This window comes from Salmo salar, chromosome 27, assembly GCF_965601325.2.
Source record: "Salmo salar chromosome 27, fSalSal1, whole genome shotgun sequence".
Lineage (NCBI taxonomy): Eukaryota > Metazoa > Chordata > Actinopteri > Salmoniformes > Salmonidae > Salmo > Salmo salar.
In genome coordinates this window covers 12,835,085-12,847,217 of record NC_138317.1, presented here as the reverse complement: position 1 = coordinate 12,847,217, position 12,133 = coordinate 12,835,085, and the positions used below count along the sequence as shown (strand labels likewise).

Sequence of the window (12,133 nt, the reverse complement as noted above, 5' to 3'; positions counted from 1 at the left end):
AAATGAGGTGGGGGGGTTTAGCGTAGCCTACTGAAGGACTGTTTATCCTGGATTAAAGGTAAAGGATAGGGGTGTGGACTGGAGTAGTGGGGGCTGTCTCAGTCGCTAGTTCAAACAATCTGGGAGGTGCACTGACAATTGTAGGCCTGTCCTTTAGAAACCTCATAGATCCTCAAAAGGTTGTGCGATTGCGTAAGTGGATAATACTGTATGTAACACGCATTGGAACAAAAGACAAGGCACAAACAAAGGGCACAGAAGAAACAAACATTAGTGGCCTTGTGTGTCGCATAAACAAAACCGTGACTGGACGTTGTTGGGTCCTGACCATACATGGTCATCATACGGGCTGCCTCACACCACAACCAGACAGTCAGACCGAGTAATGAGAGGGAAGAATAAAAGGAGGGCAAAGCACAGCTATTTTAGGTGTACTCCACTTTAGATTGAAAAATGGGCCTCCTACACTCAGTCAATCTCCCCCGTCTAGGGACTAGCACACAAAAACAGCCAACGGCTAATCACGGTGCAGTGTGGCTAACTGATGAACCTCCCATAAGGACGTTTTCATGTCTATATGACAATGTACGTTGACATGGAGAAAATACGGTCCCTATCGTACAACAAAAACATCTGTAAACATACATACACTGTGGCAGACAATCTCATTCGTCAACCTCCTCTCCTAGGCCTGTGGTTCTCAACTGGTTTCGCCTCGGGACCCAAATTAAACCAGGTTGTCTCAATTGCCACGCAATATTCGCATCGCAATTGCGTCACGAAAAACTAAATTGCCAAAATACAATCTGGAAAACGATTTTTAATGACATATTGATATTAAATGTAGCAATTATATGACAAGGGAACAACATTCCCACCTCTTTCATTGTCAATAAAACAATGTGCCCATATTGTTGATAAAGAAAGTTAGACTCACTGGTTTGAGACCAAAAACATACACCCAAAGAGCATTCCTGAACTCTATATTGAAAATACTGTGATTGAAGAAATATTGTTCAGAGATTCAATTATTTAGAAATGTAAGTACACTGAAATGTCAACACACTTTCTACCTGGTTGTTTTTTTACACAGATACCTCTGACCCATTCAAAACCTCACGACTCACCAGTTGAGAACCGCTGCCCTAGGCCATATGATATAACAGCCTATTCTAAAACGGGTATAGAAAGAAATGACATAGACAAACTGGATTGAGGTGCTCAGCATAAGAAAATGCTTTTATTTAGCACTGGCGGCTATTTCCACTGTGTTGGGTTGATATTCCCATACACCTACACAGCTGAAAGGTGTTGTCAAATTTGGACCTTTCATCCTTTGTGTTGAAAGGCCTCCCACTGTGCCCTTTGAGTTGGGAGCGTCTGATTGTCTAGCTGCAATCATTTACAGCAGAGGATATGAATATGCGGAAATGTATAAATAGGGTTATGTCGCTTACGTAACGATTGAACTGAATCTATGGCAGCCAGATTGAATAGCCATTACTGGATTGAATAAAAACATGTGGCATTACAATATGTCATTACTGAGGTATTGAAAAAAACATGTATTTGGATTGGAATGGATAACATATTACTGAAGAGTCAGAGGGGTTTTTATAATGAAAGCCAAGGGAGATTTAAAAAAAAAAATGCAGCTTTTTTTGCTTACATTTTACATATTGATAATAAAGGCCTGTGGGCTTCCGCTGTTATGTCATAAAACCTTGGAAATCATTGTGGGTAGTAGCCTACATATTAGAAAGGAGGGTGAAAAGAAGGAGAGGAGAGGAAAATGAGGTCACCATTCGCACTCTGTCCACTGCCGTGTATCCCACCTTACCACTTAAAGTGACAAAAGTCTTTAAATGAAGTCCATTCTATTCAGGACATGCCCTCCCTGTGAACTTCAACTGTAAACCCTCGGAGGTACTCAGTCTCACCACAAAACAAAGCTGCACCGTCACAGACGCGACCACAACCACGGTTCAACCGCCCAGGATGGTGTGGCCAGTGTTCTTGAACCATATTCTCATGTTAACACTTGAAACACTTAAAAGTGTTTGATGGAACATGACAGTTCTTTAAGATGTGACACCCCTCACGTTAAATGAAAAAGCTCCACTGACCTACTAACCCTTCAATTAGCCAAGCGAAAAGTGACTGCCTGGTCGTGGCTCGCTCTGTCACCGTGACAGTCAGTGGCCATGACAGCGCTCTGTAGTGGGCAGACAGACCAACCCCGACCTGACCACAAACCCACTCTTCCTGCATCTTACAACCACTCTGTCAACAACATTAGGACCACAAATCCCGCTGATGGAAGCTTGACGTTGCATTAGATTGACAGTTCCGATTGTTGAGGGTGAGGGAGACTACTCCTTCAGAAAACATTCATATAGCATCCGTAAAGGCTGTCATAAATGTAATACACTCACTATTACCACATAAAAGTGTGTGTGGCAAAACTATTCCCCACATTAGGTAGTATCATGCTTTCAGTTAGGTAGTATCATGCTTTCAGAAATGACAAGGCAGCTCCAGTTATGTTAAAATGTTGCTTGTTTGTTGACGAAAACACTACCATAGTGTATTAGGATAGTGGGTATGAGGAAAACATAGTTTCCAAGACATGAACATACTGTACATGCATCCATCAATGAGGTGGACAGCTCAGTGCTCAAGTGTCTGCCAGAAAGGCAGGTTAGAGGTTAGAGGTTAGAGGTTAACAGGAGGGTGAGTGAGCATGACTATTAGTGGCTCTTTTCAAGTCCAAATGAAAGGCTAAGCAGAGAGCTGGCTAAAGAGGGGAACATAACGTTATTACGATGTGGGTCTTTGTAAATCATTCTAAATGATTAAGACAAGTCTTCTACATGTATAGAACATGAACGACTGCAACAGCAACCAGGAGAAAACGGGATTTCCTCTGTCAATATGTGTCCTTAGCATCGCAGCCAGCCCCCACAATACCCCACTGCCATTCGTCCTCCAAACCACACACACACACACACACACACACACTTCATAGCCCCCCGACTATGAGGTACATCTGCTTACCTCTGCTGCCGGTTGCCAGATCAGCCACTTTCTGAAAGGCGTCCAGGAAGGCGGCTACCGCGACAACTGTCGTCCTGGGAGATGAGAAAGACACAGCTGGTCACCATTCTGATTATTATTGGCAGCAGAACATACAGTATGTACAACATAGACCTACAAGCATACAACACCCATATTCACCATGGTTTGAATCACTTCACTAGTAACACCATATGCTTTGGGGAAAGGGGTGGACAGAGTTAGTAGTCTGGTCAAGGTTGGGTCAGTGTTTACCCTACAATTGTATAGGCGGGGTGGGTCCCTCCATCTAGCTCTATTGCCCCCCCCCCATCTAAACATGTTATAGGCTTCTATTGGTTTCAATTGACAGTTTGATGCCAGAGGGCATGGATGGGTGATGAATGTTGCTTTAGGGGCCTTTGCACCGCGCATGGAAATTGAATTTGGGGAAAGACTGGGGTTACATCCACTAGATTCCCATTTTTTTGCATTACCTTTCATGAGTATTCATCATCTAACTATATGAAAATGTTAACCTTCAACCATCCCCGTATTAACACATTTTCAAACCCCCTTAGGTGGTAACCATAAGCAACCACACTGCATGGGGTACAAAACTATGGATAAAAGGGGTCACGGTAGATTTAATCTGGATTATTGTTGAGGCTTTTTTATTTTTTTTTACCTCTATGCCCTTGCATTTCTGCATTTTAAGATTACCATGCAGCCAGAGAAACAAATCCATTACTAAATTGTCTGTTCCAGCCCTCCCTGAAATTGTATAAAGTAGAGACTGACCTTTGTTGACAAGAAACTGAGCTGAAATTGAAGTCAGTAGGTAGGCAAACTATCATCAACCAATTTGATGTCATAAATCATTTCAGGTTAGGAAATTCAACTGAGCCACATGCTGCATGATGGTACTCTGTTGTACAACGTGCAACCCAAAGGGTTGCTTTTCTCTCATTCTTAAGGAAGTAACGACTATTCAGATAATCACAAGGCTAAGCGGATGCAAGCAATTCTTCGTTATTTAAAGCAGAGCACGGTTACTTAAAGAGTGGACATGTCTACTCTAAATTAAGATGAGCTATTTAAAAAGGAGAATTTGGCTTTTTTATACCCAATTTTTATTTTGGATGTAAATGGCAAGTTGTAGAAGGGTCCAGACACTTTTTTTTAGCAATTTAACTTACCCCAACCAGCGATTCACTTCCTCATCCTCGTTGTGCAGTACGGGGGCTCTAAAAATGACTTACTTGGCTGTTTTCGGAGCATTTATTCATGTTTTTTCAGAGCTGCACAACGAGGATGAGGAATCGCAACAACAAAAAAAGGGTCTGGACCCTTCTATAACATGCCATTTTAAAAAGCTAAATTCTCCTTTAAAATGGTGTTAGGAAAACACCCGGAGTAGGTCGCACACAATTGGCACTGCAGAGGTTATGGGTATCTGCCCTTTGGCACTCCGGAACTCACTCCCTATAGCATGTAGTTGGTGCACCGTGCCACTGCTACTGTCCTAGATTGCAGAGGTGTGTGCCACGTAAGCACATACATGCACAGTGCAGTACACAGATGCAAAAAAAATTGCTTCACACATGCTATTGTAGACGCACCATTTACCATGTGGTGAGAAAGAGCTGAAAAATAGAAAACTAGAAAAATGCATGTTCTGTTTGTAATGTTAGCATGTTTCGCTTTACCTGTGGAGAGTAAAGGGGGGAGACTATTGAGCTATGGATGCAAGAAGACTTGTTGAATGAGAAAAAAGGCCAAGAGGCTAGGAGGAGGACATTTCCAGCTGGCTTCTGTCACATCAGTGGTAGGATTTCTCAGGAACCCTTTTCTTCCACAAGCCTCACCGGGACAAGGAAGTAGAGATGTTTTTCAGCGTAACCCAGTGTAACCCTTGGCCTGAAATAAAAGCTTCTGGCGCGCTGCACTGATCCACCACGCTGAGATAATGACTTTATGATTTGATCGTTAATCTCAGTTGATGAAAGGTTCATTAAGTTTTTCCCTTCCTTCCCTTCCTTCCCTCATGACCTTCAGCTGTGACTGTGTGCAACGGTGATCCAGAAACACGCTGACAAGACCAGGGCAGGGTGTGTGTGAAATTCTAGACAGATAACATGGAACATTTGAAGAAGAAGGATTTTTTTTTTTTTTTATGAGGTTGGGTAAATGGAGTGTGTGTGTGTGTGTGTGTGTGTGTGTGTGTGTGTGTGGTGTGTGTAGAGATGTGCAGTAACTCCGTGTTTCTTGTTGTGTTGTTTTGCTTTGTTTGTTTGGTTTACCTGAGCTGTGATTGTAGCTTCCCAGCCTTGCTGATGAAGTCATCCCACACTGGGTAACTGCTCTGAGGACATAAAAGAGGAACATGTGAGGACGAGGAGTACACACAAAGACAAAGACATTTCTAATGCAACATGTCCGCAAGCTCATGTCTGAAAAATCTCACATATACAAGAGCAACAATGGGAGAGATCAATAAAGTAAATCCATAGACCCATACTGAGAATGTAGACCCCACTCTCACTTTCAGTGTATGTAAAACAATAGCCCACAGCCAATATGGATACAGTTAGGATCAAATTGGGTTCAATTCAAAGTCCCAACACTGCATTGTGGTATCTCTGTTGAGAATGTAGGCTACCATGAGTGAAGTTGAACTACAGTAAACCGAAGAGTTCTAAAAAGTGGATTATAAACTGGGTGGTTCAAGCCCTGAATGCTAATTGGCTGAAAGCCGTGGTATATCAGACCATATACCAATTACGTTGGTAACCAGTTTATAATAGTAATAAGGCACCTCGGGGGGAGGGTTGTGGTATATGGCCAATATATGTACCACGGCTAAGGGCTGTATCCAGGCACTATGCATTGCGTCGTGCTTAAGAAGAGCCCTTAACCGTGGTATATTAGCCATATACCACAACCCCTTGGGCCTCATTGCTTAAATTGACTTCAAACATCATAAGAATCCCATGAATTGAGTGTTGCCTTTGTTGTCAGTGCGAAGACCTTGAAGGCTTATTCAGTATGAGGTGCAAGAACATTGCAAATGTACATTTTTGTCATTTAGCAGACACTCTTATCCAGAGCAATTATAGTTAAGTGCCTTGCTCAAAGGCACATTGACATATTATTCACCTAGTCGGTTCAGGGAATCAAACCAGCAACCTATCAGTTATTGTCCCAGTGATCTTAACCACTAGGCTACCTGCCGCCCTAAACATGTTTACTTTACATTTTAGTAATTTTTAGCAGACACTCTTATCCAGAGCACATACTGGTCCACCGTGGGAATCGAACCCACAACCCTGGCGCTGCAAGTGCCATGTGCTACCAACTGAGCCACACGGGACCTGAAATGTACCATATAGGACTGACACTACTCTTAGAAGCAGGTGACTGTAGGTTAGCCTGCCTGTCTGAAGACATGTTGGCCTCTGGTTGAAGCACCTCGTCCTTCCCTCCCAGGCCTCTAACGTCTAAATTCAGGGCTGTGGTGGTGAAAGGACAGAGTGGTAGCTAGCCAGCTATGGTCTGGGGGCCATGCAGTAAACATCTGTCACCAGGGCAGTCTGGGTGAAGCTAACAAGGCCACACCACAGCTGGAAGGCAAGAGACTGTGGAAGTCAACAGGGAACGGCCTCTAGCTGGGAGTGACATGCTCGCTGAGTGGACAAACACAAGTGTCTTCTTAGAGGTGTGTGTGTGTGTGTGTGTGTGTGTGTAAAAGTGCATAAGTGTGTCCATGACTGATGAAGAGACCTGCACAGGAAGACAGACACTACTTAGGCTGGTCATATCAATTCCAGCTCAACTTCCTCCACTCTTTGGGTAAATATGTAATAACACATGAACATGGTTGTATTTGAGATACAAGATCTGCATTTCAATTCACTCTCTCAATAGACTCTTCAATTCAAATAAACTACCCACAACCCTATTGTTTTGAACATAGAAAACACAGTAGAAAATATACACCGTAAGCCTTTTTTTTTTTTTTACTGTGATAGCAATGGATCACAGCCCTGAGATGATAATGGGGCCGAACAATCAGATTACGGGGCGGTGGGGTTAACGAGATAGCACACTGTCAGACTTGTCGTTGTCAAGGTGATATGTCTTGAGTGATTGATTAGCGCCCTAGCCGCACTCCCCTGAGAGGAGGGATACATGTGAAGTCTGCCGTCTCTCAGTGCCTCACTCAGGCATCCTTTTGTTCATCCACGGCACTAGCCCTCCACATTGGTTACCGTGACAACACGACCGAGGCAATGACGCTGCACTTCAATCTCCCCGGCGCCCATCCTTCACGTCGCTGGGGCGAGGAATAACATGAAATATGCACTGCATGAATTCTGCATGAATTCACTCACTTGTATGGCTTCGATGTGTTGATGTCCTACTGAGAGATCATCGTTTTAGCATCGCAAACGGCATTTCAGGTTCAATGCAGTGACTGAATAAATGCAGATCATTTAAAATGCATCGAATCAGGCAAACAAAAAGATCAGGCTTTGACTCAGGCAATTCTACCGCATGGTGCTCATCTCAGAAATGAAAATGGGTAAAAAGAACATGGCTGTGTGTTCAACAAGACTTCTCATGGATCCATCAATGTATGGTCATAACTAGATCCAAAGCAGAGCTCTAGGGTTTATCTTTTCCATCCATTCCAGTTCTATGGTTCATCTAGTCATTTCACCCCAACCCCCCAGTGAGAGGATTATTTTAGCCAGAGTGATGATCCACTCTGATTTAATATAAATACTTATTAATAAACCAAAGTAGGCCTACATCCAATGCCCTCAATAGCATTACCTTCAACCTCAAGCCAACAGATGAATAATGTAATGGTGCTCAAACGCGTATACATTTGAAGGGGTAATAGAGAATAAAGCATTATGGGCCGGTTTCCCAGACACGTACAGTATTAGGCCTAGCCCAAGACTAAAAATAGTCCTAGACTCTCCATTGAGTAGCCTGTGTTTTATTTCAGGACTAGGCTTAATGTATCCACAAAACAGATCCGTGAAGTAGCACAACTCACAAATAAAACCTAAAAGTAAACCTTTATAGAACCAATTCTGAAATGATTCAATTACCACTGAATTCCATTTTTTTTTTTTTTGGTCATTCACACTGCAGAATTTATACTCAGTTTAAAGAACACTTGGAGCTCAGGAAAGGCATGTAGGATTGGTTCCAGTTATTAAACAGATGAATGGTAACATGTCTGCTTAGACAATAAGGGATGTGTGAACAGTATCTAAATGAATGATGTATTAACACACACACACACACACACACACACACACACACACACACCAGCACGCTGATTCAATTTAAGCACAAACATTGGCGAGCAAATATAGGCACACATAGACAATCCCCACCCACACATGTACACATCTGCCAGCAGACAAGAGTGTAATTCCTGGTGCCCTTTGGAAAAGCCCTCCACCTATGAAAACGGTTTATTACACAGGTCCAGTGAAACCTGTCTGAAATGGCTGTAGAAGGCTATCATGAATGGACATATTTCTGCCTAATGTTAGACCATTGGAAAGCATTTGTTGTCATCAGAATCTATAAAAGTTGCCCATTTCTCTGTTTGTCCCATTGTTTCTCTGAAATCATTTATAGTTAAGCAGAGTTGACCACATGGCTTTGTAAAAGTTTTTCAAACCAGATCATGGACATCATGGTTTTCATTTGTTTGGAATCTCAATCATTATTCTCCTACATCAAACGTCTATCCACCGCCAGTGGCGTGTATTCATGGATGCCAAAGGAAGCCTGGCTTCCCAAAACAACTGACCAATAAAAAAAATGATTTATCTTTCGCCTCTCTGTGTTTCATAATTTTCCTACAATTTGCAAAAGGCTGAATGTATTTCACCGGAGAAAGCACCCGAGCGAGCGAAACAGCGCCCCTCCGTATGTGCAGGCCCTCTATCTGACGCTGTCTGGTCAAAACGAGTATGACATTGTTGCCGCCCGTAGCATTGAAGTCAAGGGAAGCCAGCGAGCATCGGCCTCCCTTGACAAAAGATTTGACAGAAAACTTTAATTGTTGCATCTCGTTGTGATGTTGTCCTCTGGTGGCTAAAATGGTCCCTTTCCTACATTAGCCATGGCTGGAGATGGGCAGGGGGGGCCAGTGCCCCTGTGACAACAATTTTGGACCCCCTTGTGGCCCACCTAAATGTGGAGTATGAAATAATTTTTACATCCGTTATTAGACAGTGGCAACGATGATTATAAACATGGTCTTTTGCCTGCTAATGCCTGCAATGCAATGAAGAAAACGATATGACAACAATAACGTCTAATGTAACTGGCCCCTCTAACAGTACAACTGGCCCCAGCTTGGCCCCCCCAGTTGAAATGGTCTAGAACCGCCACTGACCGTATTAGACTAAGCAGAGGTGATTTGATGATGTTGAAATATTGAAGTTGAAATGGAAACATTAACTTGCTTGACTATGCTGTAGGTCATGTAACTGTCTGTTACTGTACATGCAATATGCTTTGTGGACTTCACTGGACAGAGGTTGTTATCTGGTTTTGTGATAAAACAAAGGTGTGGTTGAATTTATACTTCCACTGTGTCCTCGTAGTCTCGACCCCTTTACGCCTATATCAAGGTCGCAAGGCATATGAAATAACAGGTTATAGAGCAAACAACGCGATTATCAAAACACATACAGCAGGTTGTAATATGGGGGGGGGGGGGGGGGGGGGGGCTTACTTCACCAGGGATTTTACCCACGCAACGCTACTGTCCACCATAAACCCCAAAATGCACTCAGCCACAGCTAAAGGGCAAACTTTCACAGTTCACACCCTTTGAATTTATCTGCCACCATTTCACTGCATTCAGTTGTCAGAGGAACAGGTGGGGACAGGTAAGAATAGGTGCGCTAACACTTTCGGGCAGACTGGAGGCGCGTCAGAAAATATGCATTTTTTTCAATTATTTTTCTCTCTGCTTATTAGGCTAAGCATAGAAAATACAAATTGGCATGTTTCCTTCTGAGATGACATTGTGCAAAAATAGTACTTATTTCATTTCCAACTGTTGAGTTTATGAGAAAAGCAAAATAAACCAGATGCGTAGCCTAAATGAGTTCCACATCTCAACAGTGACACATTGTCTTGCTCTCCTCAGAACAAAAGTCAAGGGGAAACCTTCAGGACATGCATTTACTGCTACTTGATTGACGTGGTTTTAGAACATTCTATTATAATCCATATCCTGGATCATTTAGCCTTTTATATGCAACCGTTCGTGGTCAACGAATCAGAACACGCCCACCGTGCGTACCTCGATTCTATGCAGTCCCTCCGTGAGCGCAATTTAGTAGCCTAGGCTTTACACAATCATTTGCCAGCCTGCCACTCTTTGAATTTTTATCGTATTCTGCAAAATCAAATGTAATTGCATGCCCTTTATCTAGCACAGTCAATGTCACATCGATTAGGTAAAAACATAAGGGCACGTATTGCCATATCAATAAAACGTATTATTCTATAGACAATTTAAATTAAGATAATACCCTACGAAACCTAAATAAATATTAAGATAAACAATGAATACATTAGTCCCCGAAGTGTTACCTTCATGTCGCCTATCACTGTTTGAAAAAGTCCTCCGAGCGCACTGCATTCTCTTTCAATGACAGTCTCCATTTTCAGCAATGTATTATCTTGCCAAAACTGTAGTAAAAATGTGTATTCTGTCCTCCAAAACCGACTGAAAAAATAAACTCAATAGTAAAGTATATTTTAAGGGCAAATATCCTTTCAAAGACTTGCTGCAGTATCCTGTATGCAGCACACCAGAACGATGGAAAGCAAAGCAGCCGTGAGATTTAAACCCCACGTTAGTTTCCACACAGATATACATTCCATGTTTTTGCGTTTAAGACCATACTGAAAGAAGGATACAAATAGGAAATCCTAGAGGAAATACCAGTTGTTTAAAAACGTGTGATAAAAACGAAAACAATTCGCGTACTATCACGGCATAGTCGAGGTTTAATGAAGTTTCTTGCCACAGCTGACATGCGAACTGCAAGTGTTTTACCCATGCGCGCCAGCATGCAAACCTTGAGCGCGCGTCCGCGTCGCCCCTCCTTTTGAGGCTAGTACAAGGTTACTGTAGCCCTACTTCTATGCATCGCGGTGCATGGATCATAATAAATAACAAAGGGTTTGGAAAAAAACGAAACTTTTTTTTTTATATCACATTTTATACAGTAGGCCTAATCCTTAGATATCATGTGATATTTAGATTTCACATAATTTATAGACTGCAAATGGACTGCAAGAAGCCCAAACATACATAATATTTGACTAAAACATAATCATTACAAATCTTTCTTACATTTGTATACTATCACATATCTCTCTATATTATGAGTGGGAAAGCTATTCCATGAGAGAAATTGCCAAGAAACTGAAGATCTCGTACAATGCTGTGTACTACTCCCTTCACAGAGCAGTGCAAACTGGCTCTAACCAGAATAGAAAGAGGAGTGGGAGGCCCCGGTGCACAACTGAGCAAGAGGACAAGTTTGAGAAACAAATGCCTCACAAGTCCTCAACTAACAGCTTCATTAAATAGTACCCGCAAAACACCAGTCTGAACGTCAACAGTGAAGAGGCGACCCCGGGATGCTGGCCTTCTAGGCAGAGGTCCTCCGTCCAGTGTCTGTGTTCTTTTGCCCATCTTAATCTTTTCTTTTTATTGGCCAGTCTGAAATATGGCTTTTTCTTTGCAACTCTGCCTAGAAGTCCAGCATCCCGGAGTCGCCTCTCCTCTTGCTCAGTTGTGCACTGGGGCCTCCCACTCCTCTTTCTATTCTGGTTAGGGCCAGTTTGCACTGTTCTGTGAAGGGAGTAGTACACAGCGTTGTACGAGATCTTCAGTTTCTTGGCAATTTCTCGCATGGAATAGCCTTCATTTCTCAGAACAAGAATAGACTGACGAGTTTCAGAAGAAAGTCTTTGTTTCTAGCCATTTTGAGCATGTAATTGAACCCACAAATGCTAA

The 12,133-nt window shown here is 42.6% G+C and overlaps 1 protein-coding gene across 7 annotated transcripts in view; it reads right to left on the bottom strand.

The window, feature by feature from the left end:
• The window catches only part of LOC106588358 (MTSS I-BAR domain containing 1), a 48,325-nt gene extending 37,141 nt beyond the window's left edge, over nucleotides 1-11,184 (bottom strand). For 4 of the 7 annotated variants that reach the window (XM_082970035.1, XM_082970037.1, XM_082970032.1 and 1 more), the window contains exons 1-3: nucleotides 10,696-11,183; nucleotides 5,358-5,419; nucleotides 3,058-3,131 (exon numbers count right to left, since the gene is read on the bottom strand). In XM_082970035.1, the coding sequence (XP_082826161.1) occupies nucleotides 3,058-3,131; nucleotides 5,358-5,419; nucleotides 10,696-10,767 (208 nt within the window). In that variant the 5' untranslated portion in view covers nucleotides 10,768-11,183. Of the gene's footprint in view, nucleotides 1-3,057; nucleotides 3,132-5,357; nucleotides 5,420-10,695 lie in introns of all 7 variants that reach the window. The other 3 variants (XM_082970034.1, XM_082970031.1, XM_082970033.1) reach the window with 1 other exon arrangement.
• Between the last annotated feature and the right edge of the window lie 949 nt (nucleotides 11,185-12,133).